General features: G+C 35.0%; 1 protein-coding gene across 1 annotated transcript in view; it reads right to left on the bottom strand.

Moving 5' to 3' along the window:
• UNC13C (unc-13 homolog C) overlaps nt 1–12,896 on the bottom strand; it is a 351,117-nt gene that overhangs the window by 89,362 nt on the left and 248,859 nt on the right. The window contains exon 20 of the mRNA XM_046653916.1: nt 2,195–2,283. Within this exon, the coding sequence (XP_046509872.1) occupies nt 2,195–2,283 (89 nt within the window). The remainder of the gene's footprint in view (nt 1–2,194; nt 2,284–12,896) is intronic.

The raw sequence follows: 12,896 nt of genomic DNA, 5'->3' as shown, positions 1-12,896 counted from the left end.
CTTCAGATGTGTGGTTTGGCTCTGCGCTGGCTTTACTGAAAATTCGCCCTACCAGCTCCATATGGTAAAATTATTTAATTGTGGGTTTTAGTAACACGAGACAAAATGGATTTGGGGCAATTAATTATGAACTTAATTTTAAAGCTCCAGACTTCTAATTTAGACTCTTAAGAAGGATGGATTCAGACTAAAATTATCCAGTTTGACTTCACAGCATGGTCACACTGATCATTATGGACTTCCCACCCCCACCGCATGTGTGATGTAGACCTGGCTGGTAGTGTGGGAAATAAACCCACAGCAACAAAGATACACTAATTATTCTTTTTTAAGGAAAGCATGACATGTGAGCTGTTTAGTCCAATAATCTTAGCCCTCTTCGAACAAAGTATTAAATTCTTTCCTATATTTAAAAAATAATGAGGAAGTAGATACTGGGTACCCAGGAGTTTCAATACTTAGGTTAAAATAGCCAGCTTCAAATGAATAAACTACCTTAAGTGCCATCCTAAGGGCACAAATCCTTATTTCATCACTGAAGTTTGCTCAGACTTTTTCAAATTATAATTCGTATTTCAGCCTTAGTAACCTGAATATTTCCCTCTCTCAAAACAAAAAGTAAAAAGTACCTGTTTATGAGGGTCATTTGGATATATTACATAAAGTAATTTGTATATACTTTTCCTATCTATATTCTAGTTTCTATTCTGTTTAGATGACTATCTATATTCCAGTTTCTATTGTTTAGTCATCTGACCTAAAGACCCCTAGCTATTCCTGACCCCTGTTTTCTCCCCCTAACTTTGCTAAATAATCTATATTTTTGCCTTCCTAGCTGAAGGCAACAGTCTTTCTGCTAACCACATATTGAATTACAACTAGAATAGAGATAGAAGCCTAAAATCACTGACCAAAGACCCCATGGCTAAGTGTCATCCCAAGTCAGACCAGTGAGACCCCAAATCTCTGGGACAAGGTCTGCCTCTCTAACTCCAGGTTAAATGGAAACTCAAAGTGCTTATTAACATTTATGCCTAGTAAGCAGGATCCAGGTCAGCTAACAACACAAAGCAGAAGGCAGAGCAACTACCCTAAGCTCAACACAGTGAGACTGCACCTGGCTCAGGCCCTGAGTGATGAGGGTGGGCTCCATAAAGACAATGATCATAATCCTGATACTTAAGAGAGAGCCAAGTATTGGATTTTTCTTTACTTTGCCTCGTTCCTATATTGAAGAAAAAGCATAATGCTTTCACTGTCTTTTTTCTTTTTAGTCTTTCTGATTTAAAAGTGGCATAAATAATCAACAAATGTTTATTAAGAATGTGTCTTTCCAAAACACAATAAAAAGTTATGAGTAGGGTTCAAAGAGATAGCTAGCCCTTGCCTTAAGAGTAATTTTTATAGTCTTATTTGAGAACTAAACACACAGTTTAAAATAATGTCAACATTTATTGAACTAATATTTAAATCAAATTCTGAATGAAATTAATGAGCTTCCTCAAAGATGCATTTTTTAAACATTTTATGTTTATCTATCTATTTTAACATTTGATGTTAAAATAGAGACGATGGCTTTTTCCTCTGGGACCAAAATGAAGTCTATCTAGGATGACCTCTGTCTCTTTAGAATCACACTATAGACGAGCAAAGTTAATTTTTAAAAAATAGAAAAAATATAGATATGCCAGTAGTTTCCCATGGGGTAATTGCATTAAGATTCCTAAGCCCTAAAACCTAGAATCCTGAATTAATTCAGTTATGGGGTTGGAGTTCAGTTATTTGGAAGTGTAACCACATTGATATGTACAGCATGAACGCAACTCAGACTTCTTATGTACGTGAAGGTTTTCTCCTTGCCTTCCTCCCTCTCTCCGTTATTTCAACAGCCAATTGCTAAGCTCTAAATACTAGAATTGCAAATAGGAATGAGATATGGTTTCTGCGCTTAAGAAGTATGTGAGGGAAACAGGCAAGCAAACCAGAACTTAGAGCATAGTGTTATAAATGCTACCTGACTGAAGGATACACCATTAGATTGTGGGGTCATGGCAGACTTTCTGAGAAGATGGTATGGATTGAGTCTTGAAGTTAAATGGATTTAGCCAGTCAGATGAAAGAAACAGCATTGAAGGCATGATTGTTATTAATTGAAACCTGATACATTTGAATAATAACTACTTAGGCCACTTACCTTTCACCATAAGTGACGCTGAGCTCATCCAAAACCCCATTAAGTTTAACTTGAAGTTCTTTTAGAATAGTACTAGCTTCGGGATCTAGCTGTAGAGAGACCATAAAAATATTACTTTGGGGTTCTGAGAAAGCATGCCCCTGTTTCTCTTAATAAGCATTTTTCTTGTTTTAAGATAAACATCAAACAATATAACACATCTGTACTTTTTTTCCTTTGCTTTTTTTTATCTTTGAAATCAAATGCAAAATTTAGGAAATTCTAAAGAAACTGGAAGAGATTTTATATATAAAAAAACTGATTGAAATGCATAGCATGCATACAAAGAAGAGCTAGATAGCGAAGCCTTTGTTGGTTATAGCAATGGGATGCAAGGCATGACAAAATAACCTCCAGAACATGAGAAATTTATAACTTAGGAAACCTAACATGCTATACATCAGTTGAATATATGTGTTGTTTAAAAATAGATTTTAATTTTTAATATCTCTTTAAATAGATAAGCCCATTACAAATTTAAAAAATTGGTTAAAAAATTAATTTAGCAAGAGTAGTGTGTTGTGCCTCATGTGAAGGCGTTTTCATATTTTTCCAACTATGGAATTAAAAGTAATAGGAAAACAAATGATCCAAGAGCTGCAATGTTTCTCTGATGGCAACAGGCCTGGCTTCTCTTCCCAGATGCCAATTTATAACTGAGAGTTCAAGCTTCAAAGTTTCACATTTTATTTTTATTTTACTTTTCTTCAAGTATTTGAGTACTTTTAGCTTGAAGCTAAGCTGTTGAGCAAATTTGGGGGCAAAATAAAAATAATTAAATCAAGATAAAGTTATTTAATGCTTGTTGTATTACATTGTAAACTTTAAAGACCGATTATTCTTTTTATCTGATTTCAGTTCTTAAAATAATGTTAATGAATATTACAAAATAACTTACACTATAAATAAACACAAATAAATGAACACATCAATCTATTTACTTGGGAGAATATTTTTGTAATTTAAGTGAAAGGTCATTAGAATCTTAACCAGCATTTTAGAAAATTTTCTCCTGTCTGTTAATTACGTTTTTGCAAACTAGTTGTCAAAAAAGGATGACTTATGATAGATGTATTCTATCAAGCTGATAGAAGTTCATGTAAAGGGAAATCTAGAATATTCTCTGAAATTTAAGTCAATCTTCCTTTGAGTCTTTAGAGATTTAGTTTCCTACCATTTGTACCTATAGGTTTTGTACAAGCTGGTCTACTATTGAAAGAAGAGGATGGGATAAAGCCAACTTTCAGGAGTAGACAAATTAAAGGAGGACTTAGTTTCAACAGGAGAACCTGAGGAGGACACCAAATAAATATAGGACCCAAATAAATATAGGACCCAATATCAGTTAAAACTCCCGGGAGATGCGCAAAACCAAAAAATGTCCCCAGTAGTTAAGGCCAGTCCTGTAATCTTCCAAGAGCATTTCTAACACTAAGAAACTGTTAGGAAGGGGTATTGTTTACAGACTGTAGCAGCTGGGAAGCTCTAGGTTGTATTGACATGACTAAAAACATTGGAATGGAAGCCAAAAATTGCATTTGGCATCTGACACTTTGATTACATCAAACCAATCCTTGATGTCAATTTTAACTTAAATTCAGGTGATTTCGGGATTGATTAGTTTCTGCCCCTCTATCAGAGCCAAAGTGATTCTTCTGCACTCTTTTTTATTATGCCTCTATCATCAGATAGGCTCACAGCTCTTACCCACAGACAGACAGGCCACTAAAACAATATAGACTTCTCTATGTGTTGGAAAACTAGAAAATCCTTGGGTCTTATATTTTCTGAGGGTTCCATTCAACTATAATCAGTTATTAGGCAGTGATCCGGGAAAGACAATTAGACAGTATTTGTTTAAGAAAGACCTGACACTGATATGGATTTAAACACAATTAGCCTAATAAACCATATCCCCGCAAATGTTGACCCAGAAAGCACATGTGGATGGCCTACCCAAATCCTAGGGAACCATGCAGACTGAATGTTTATCATGTTTTCTCGCGATTGCTCTAATACTAATTTTAATCTGATTTCATTTGGATAAAATTATTGAGGAATTAGGGAATCAGAAAGCCCTCCTACATGGTTTTCTTCAGGCTCCCACTCCTTGGCAAACTGTGGGGGGGGGATAGGTGGTACTTCTCCACCCACACATCAGCCACTTGCAAGGAAATTGCTCTGAGAATAGGGTTTTCTTCGGGAAATGGGGTTGCTTCTTATTTCAAATGTGTATTTTGTTCCTGTATTAGTTTGATATACACATTGAGGTTGTTTATTCACCTGTTAAGATAATGACTTTAAAGTCACACAAGAAGGTTAGATGCGTCAGTTGTATGAAATTATGCCCCTTCCCCATAAATTCTTTTAAATTTTATGGGAAATTAAATTATAGTTATTTTAGACCACTTTAGGTATTTTGTGAATGGAAATTTCTTATAATTGGTTATTACTTGAAAATCGGAAACTGTCAAACTACAGTAATTTAAATATTGGATTATAGTTTCCATTTCCTGATAGAAGCATGTGTTTCTAAGTAGGTACAGATAGAATGCTTCTGTCACGTAACCATGCCAAAAAAAAACAAAGACACAGAAAAGTTTTAGTTTCAGTTAAGTATTTGATGTTTATCTGATCCAAATCATTAAAGCGTTAAAATAGAAACAGTAATTTTAAGGCCAATCTACGAATTGCAAGTATTTTGCAATAATAATGGGCACAAATATAACACTTATCTAATTATAAAACAACCTCTTTAGACATCAAATTTACTAATTCTTGAGTTCTTTCTTTATGTGCTTAAATTGAGGAAATTTTCCTTATTCCTACAAACTTCCTAAAGTTTCTAAGAAGTAATAATTTAGGGTTTGAGAGTTTATTGCTTAAATTACCAATAGCACATTTTACAAACTATTGGCTACTTTAGAAAGGTAAAAGGTTACCTAAATTTTTTTCACAGAGGTTTAAAACTTAGCATAGTTCTATAAGTAATACAACATCAAATATCAAAATTAACTAGCATTCTTTGTATCATGAGAGTTATTATTAAAAGCAAAAAAAGAAAGAACAAATTTCAAGCATTCAAAAGTCACAGTTAATAAATTTATTATAAATTAGAAACTGAATTAGCATGTGTACCTGAACAACTTAATTGGCTGGCAAAGGAATAAATGAACAATAAATGGTTCCACATAAGGAGGAATATACACAATGAAAATTTAAGAATACTGAGTTAAATTCTGAATTTATAGTAAAGTTTTCAAAATAGATTTTGTTTACATCCTATAAAAAGTTTGGGAATTCCAAAATCTAGATTGGTAAAGTGTGGTTCTAATGACAGAATGAACCATGGTCATATACAGGTAGTATCTGAGTTTTTACACCATTGAGGCATTTTACACCATTGAGCTGTGGTAATATAAGTGACTTGTCTGGAATACATAGCTAGAAGGCAAGGTATCTTTTAAGTTCCCTTTTTTTTTTTTTAAGGTTCACTTCTTTTCCTTTTAAAAGACAATTAACTCATCACCTCCTTTTGCAAATGTCCCAAATGTTGCTTGCCTCAGGCAGTTAGTAGCTTAAGCTTCTGCACTAACTGTGCTTTTTACCATTACTGTCTGTACAATGCTTTCTTCAAATTGTTCTCTTATAAATCTCTCTCTTCCAGCAAACTCTCTGTCTTACTTAACTTTCTATCCTGGGTGTCTGTCCCTGCGTGCATGGGCATTTACCAAATAGTTAAAGAAGGAGGTGAGGACAGAGAGAAGCATGAAGACAGGCCCTCAAAAGGAATCCTGGTATCCAGAGGGATCCTTCTCCTTGGACTGATACTTTGCATTGACTATTAATAGGAGACTTTTGCATATGAAATCTTTCATTCCTTAGCAACCACATATTCTGGAGTTACCAAGTTAGTACAGATTTCAATTTTTTGTCTCATTGCCAGACCATGTCAGATTATGTCCTGATACTTCTTTGGTTCCAAAAATATGGTTACCATACATGCACTCTGTATGTTTTTTTCCAAGCAAAAATTCTTTCCCTAAGGGACCTGAGAGGAGCACGTATTATTTCAGCCTCTTAAAACAGCAATTGTTAAACCAACCATCAAGCTCTTGCTAGAGATATAACTAGTGGGTTGGAAAGTGTCAGTTAAACTCTGAAGACAAACTTGAAAAATAAGGACTTCATATGGAAGAAGTTATGGATCTTTAGTGTGAATTTTATTCCTTTTCCACAGTGTTCATCACTATCTCATTTCCTTCCTCTTTTCTACGGGCTACTGGGCTGCCTTTCCTTGTGTTCAGCTCATCAATGTTAGGGTTATATAATTTCATCATCTAAAGAAGTTAGGGAGGATAAGCATCCCCTGGCTTCATCTTCACAGCATCCAAAATTTGATCATTAGTCTGATGAGTTTCACACTGTCATCAAGATTTTTGCAGAAAATCTTTTAATAAGTGAGAACTTCACTACTATTTCTATGAAAAAGAAAGCCTCATTTCCAAGTGAAATGTTGTTCACTTAAGCTTTTGGTTCCTTCTTTTGGAATTTGTTCCATCAAATATCCCTTTCTATCTTCAGTCCTTCCATCATTATTTTTATTACCCCTCCTATAAATATGCTCAAATAACATTAATGTTAAAATAAAAATAGAACAGATAATAAAAAATCCAACTTATTTCCAACTACTTTATCGTTAGCATCTAGCTAATATCTTTTCTTTTCTTGACCTTCAAACTGCCCACAACATAAATGTAAAACTTGCTGCCTCCACATCCTTGTCTCTTAAACATTCATTAATCCTGTTTTGTAGCTTCTGCTCTGGATACTCCACTGAAATGTTCACATACAGGTCACTGGTAGTCTCTTAATTGCCAATCCTATGACTTTATTTATCCTACTCAGCCTGCATTCAGACTATTGTTTATTCTATTTCTCAAGCTCTTTATTTTCTTGCTTCTCCAGAGACCACCTTCTCCTAGCTAACCTATTTTTCTGCCTATGATTTGTCTATCTCTTTTGTTGACTTCTCTTCTTCTATATAATCCTCAGATATTAATGTCCTTCAATTTTCCCTTCCCAGTCCTCTTTTCTTTACATGCTATATTCTCTTCTTGAGCAATCACATTCATGCTTATGGCTTCAACTTCCACCTATACGCTAATGACCCCGGATCTGTTATCTACAGCCTGAGCATCTTGTGTATATTCCCTTGTGCCTACTAGCTTTTTCCACTTTGATGACCTCAAGCTGAACATATCAAAAAACGAACTTATTACTTGCTCATCCTTAACTTATTGCTCTTATTGTCTCTGATTTGATTGATAGCATACAATTGTTCAGGGCAGAATTGTGAAAGTGATCTTTGGCTCCTCTCTGTTTTCTTCCTTCCATATTCACTTGGATACCAAATATATTGACAATATCTCTGAAGTATTTCCTCCATCTATCCTGTCTTCTTCATTTTCTGACGCAGAATTTTTCTCATCCAGATTACACTGCAATCATCTCCAAATTGTGTTCTTCTTTCCCTCCTCCTAACTGTTCCTATAGTTGTTTTAATACAGCCCAAATCTGATCATGGCATCTGCTGACCCCTCTAGCTGGCTGTCAACTAGGGACACGCTTCAAGAAATTTCTCACAATCTCATCTGGGCTCTTGCTATTTCTTTTATTTTGAAAAGATTATTTCTCTTCAACCCTTCTACTTGACTAGAATCTGTTCATCCTAAAATGCCTAGCTTAATTTACAATATATAATTGAGAAATCAGTGAAAATTCCCTAGTGAATCCAGCAGGGAGTTACTCTCCTTGAAATGCCGTAAATCACTTTGTAGGCCTACAGCATTCAGCATGGATACTGTAGTATGTTGTCAGGAATAAAAGAATACATGGTTCTCTCTATTGCAAACAAAAGTTCCCCAGCTCTACCAATGCTACCCTGTTTTTGTTTCCTTTTTAATTCCCCTTAGGAGAGACCCTCTCCAAAAACTTACAAGATCATTTTCAGAGAGAAACTATGGCATTTTCCTTATGTCAATCAGATTTGCATGAACTGTTATATAAATTCCTGCTTCTAACTTCTCAGTTTCAAAAAGTTGAAGAACATCAGTAGCTGTCTCTCATCCTAATTACAAAGAGTACGCAGTAAATCCTACTGTCATTGTGCTTCAAATCAAGTAAATGCCTTTGAGACATGTTGTTAGGTTCTTCAGCCTAGACAACTGAAGGAAAAGAAATTGCCTTATCTTTTATAATTCATTCAATGTAGTTTTGAGTTAGTGAATATATGGTAAATTGTGTTTTTCTATTTCTCTGAATGTTTAAAAAATATTATACCTTCAAGCCTTATGTGAGTGACATGCCCTTCTTTTCTCTTAAAGATTTTTTTTCCTTCTCACCTACTACATTTACATTATCCTTCTACTCTGTGGACTGCTAGAACGAGGATAACTTCAGAAATCATGTAGTTGAATTCCTTCTTTTTATAGGTGGGGAAAACCAAGGCCTAGATAATGTGTCAGCCCACAAGATGCATTTGGGAGCCGCATGAGGATTGAAAAGCAGCATTCTAAGAAGCTATATTCTTTTAAGGGATTCTCTTCTTAAAATGGTCATTAAAAAAACTCAAGTCTGATAACTTGGCAGGGAAGAAACTTTGGGCTTATTAACTCCATCTATTGGCTGACTAACTATGAAACTGGACAGAGTAGGAATAAGTCAGGACTAGAAGAAAAGAGACAAAATTTATGTTCAGAATTTGTTCTGTAAAAATTGCCTTTTTTGCCCTGCCTCACGCTGTCTTTCCCATTCAGCTGTTCACATTACTGCATCCATCTCAGTTTAGCAGTGTGAGTATAGTCTGTCAATCAACTGAATTGAGCACTGGTAGGATATCAAGTGATGGGGACAGAATTCCCTCAGTGAGTCACTTGCATGAGCTGCTGAGGGCTACTCTATGAAGTAGAAGAGAGAGGACTGGCTGTGTTAGAGAAATGTTTTACTAGCGTCTGCATTGATTTATGGCTTGCTAAGCCAAGCATAAACAATCAAAGGGGATTACAACAAGACAATAAAGTAGGTCTATTATAGAAGATGGCAGTTCAAGTAAAACTCTATTTCTCTCCCAGTGGGCTGTGGCTTGTATTCTCTCAAGGATCCGAGAGAGGTTAGTTTAAAAAGAGACTTAGTGGCACAACAGTGACCCCATGATCTCTGGATCTCCTGGGACTGCTCTGGGGAATGAGGTTAACAAGCAGCACCTGCCTGGGTCTGAATTTCACTTTGATATGGATCACCTGCCCAGGAACCTCTCAACCGCCAAGGTAGCACCTTTTCTTAATTTCACAAGCTTAGCAGTTAGCTGAACTTTATGTGGTGGTAGTGCTAGATCCTTAATCATGTTTCTTAAATCACCTCAATGCAATTTGCCCTTCTGGCCCTCATTATTCTCCTAATTTTCTATTAAGTCCAATTTGTTAACTCTAATTGGAGAGATGGTTGGAAGGAGAAAGAAACCAGGCAATATCTGCATGCTGCCACAATAAAAGGCCAGCACTTCAAACACTCAGTCCTCCTGGTTATCTGTTACCATAAAACTAAAAACAGCTGCTTTCTTTTACTGACTTCAGCCAAATGACATCTCACCTTTGAGTTTTATTTACATAGTAAGAGGCTAGAGGTTTGAGTTTATTCTTTGAAGAGTTGCAGAACAAGATATAACAATTACAACTTTCATTTGAAGGATGTTTTCAAGTTTAGAAAGTGTTGGGGGAGTTCCCCCCACAAACCTTACCCCTTTAGTTATTCTGACTCCCCTAACGAACTTGAAATTCTTTGAGGGTGTGGTCTGTATCTTAGTAATTATTGTATCTCTGGTGCCTAGTAAAATTTACAGCTCATAATAGGTGCCCAGCAAATAAATATTTGCTGAATGAACTAATGAAGGAATACATTCTGTCTGTAGTTCACTTTGCTCTAACCTCTGTTTTTTATAGTCATCCCAGAGGGGAAGAGATGCTTCAAGTGGTCCAGGCAGGACAGGGAACATTTGGCTTCTAAATACCTCTTTCAATGGGTGCTAATGGGATCTCTGCTCTAATTGTTGTTTTACAAGGTCTTACTGATGTTAGCTCCTTGAGGCCTAAGGCATTTATTTTTAAATCTTTTTATTTTCTATCTCAACTCCTGTTTCCCCAAAGATACAGTAAATATAAGAAGGCAACAATAGACACTTCAATTAAATAGGAAGAACTGTGCAAATTGCCTAGGAAGCAATTTTAGAACTAAAAGGAATACATAATTTGACTAGTTAAAATGGCCTATTTTATTATCTAGTGGCAACTAATATATACTTTATTAACTTTATTTTATAATTTATTTTGTAATTGCTATAAAAGAGAAAACAGCAGATTGTCTCATTAATGTATTAACTAGTGAATTACATCTTTATTTACATTAAGGAGAAAAGGTGAGACAGATCAGAAACCTGAACATAAAACTTAACCTCTGTACAACTGTAACACCTCTTTTAATAAGATATATATAAAATGTAGGCATAAAGTCTAGAATGTTTAAAAAAATGTTGGATATTTGTATATGACTACAAATTTGCCACCTATATTTTGACATTATTATATTCTTTAATCCAAATATTTGCTGGTGCTATTGCATGCTGTCTCAAGGTTCATCCAACACATTGATTCCCACATATTCTCAAAATTCCAGACACGTTAAGTAGGTCAGTTTGGAGTGGTACACAGATAAGACAAATGTGTATTACCTATTACCTAGCTGCTTTTCTAAAAGCAAAGAGTGGTAATTCTCAAAATATGTCTCCTGACCAGTAACATCACCATCACCTGGGAATTTGTTAGAAAAGTAAATCATCGGGCTCCACCCTAGACCTACTGAATCAAATATTCTGGGAATGGAATTTAGCAATGCGTGTTTTAATAAGCTCTCCAGGTAGTTTTGATGCATGTTAAAGTTCAAGAACTTCTGGCATGGAGTGTTATTTCCTTTAAAGTGGTGGTCTTCAGCTCCCTGTTGCCTAGCCAGTATAATGTTGAAAGGATAGTACTAAGTAAAATATGACAGAAGTTAATTTCTCTACCCTCTGGTCAGGGGTTGCTTGGCTGAAGACTAAGACCTAATATTGCTAATAGATTTTAGAGTGAATTTCAATCAGCTACATGCATACCCTTTTGGGCAGTTAGATGCAGTTTCTAATTGACACATCAAATTAATCAATAAAAAGTGAAAAGTGACATAGATATGTATCTCTGAAACAAAAGAATAATTAAGTTGCTCATTAAAATATACACCTTTTTGGATAGGTAGGGTTATGTTCCAGATTCCTTGGTCCTATTCAGGGAAGTTTACCACCATGAGATGAGTCAGGAGATTCAATCCTTTTCGAGACATATCAATAAAAATAACTTACCATTGTACCTAATTGGTCTGCTTTGTGGTCAGCAGAATGAGAGAATTTAGCTAAGCAAATACCCTCACCCCATTCCTCTAAATGTGTTAATAATGGCTAATTTCTAGAATTTGAAGTGCTGTTAATAGGTTAGCAGGCCTATGGATAATTACGTTTTCTGCCATTCAAGAGGATTGTACCAATAAAATATTGTGAAGGAGTAATGCATCTTCTGCTTACATAGCAGTCATAATTCTTCTAAATCAATTACTACAATACAAGCTCTGTAGAGTTTCATAACCAATATCTTATGATTCCTGAAAAGAAATTAAATTTTGGGTTATCTAATTTTCTTTTTCATGTACTTGTACAAATTAGATTGAAGAACAAGGAAATACAACTAAGGCCTTTCTGTAGGCTACAGCAACATATTTTTATGAAAAAATGAATACAACCTAGGTATTTATTTACAATTGATATGTACTGAGTCATACTCATGAAATAATTAAGCTATTAAAATATTATAAACAAAAATACAGTCACGTGCCACATAACGACATTTCAGTCAATGATGGATCGCATGTACAACAGTGGTCCCATAAAATGAGTACCATATAGCCTGGATATATAGTCGATTTTACCATTTGGGTTTGTATAAGTACATGCCATGATGTTTGCAGGATGATGAAATCGCCTAATGATGCATTTCTCAGAAGGTATCTTATTGTTAAGTGACACATGACAGTATATGTTTTACTTTTTAACTATTTGAACTTTCATAGGACAATAAAACCATTATTCACCAAGGAATGAAAATTATTACCTGGCACCCTGGTGATCATTTTGCTGTGGTTGTGTTGTAAAGACACAATAATGTAATGCAGGTAATACAGTATGAGCATTGTGGGGTGAATAATTTAACTTGTAGCTCAAGTCGTTCTACACCATGAGTTGGCTATTTTATCTGTTTTAGCATAGTGATTCCCAAACTTTATGCACATGAGAAATCACCTGGGATGCTTTTTAAAAAACAGACTCTCTGCCTGATTCCTAAAGGTTATTTTTGCTTTATGGTTTTCGTGTGACTTATTTTTTTTTAATATTCTCTAGAGTAATCACAGGGTTGCTGTGCCAAAATATGCTCTTAATTTGTATGCAGATAAATGTGTTAGAAAGTCACTTTATAGGAGAAGAAAATTTGTGGCTTGCTTTTCTCTTTCAGTTTTTTTTTTTCTA

The sequence above is a fragment of the Equus quagga genome, chromosome 2 (genome assembly GCF_021613505.1).
Source record: "Equus quagga isolate Etosha38 chromosome 2, UCLA_HA_Equagga_1.0, whole genome shotgun sequence".
Classification (NCBI taxonomy): domain Eukaryota; kingdom Metazoa; phylum Chordata; class Mammalia; order Perissodactyla; family Equidae; genus Equus; species Equus quagga.
Note: the sequence above shows the minus strand (reverse complement) of the source record. Positions and strands in the feature narration are given on the sequence as shown.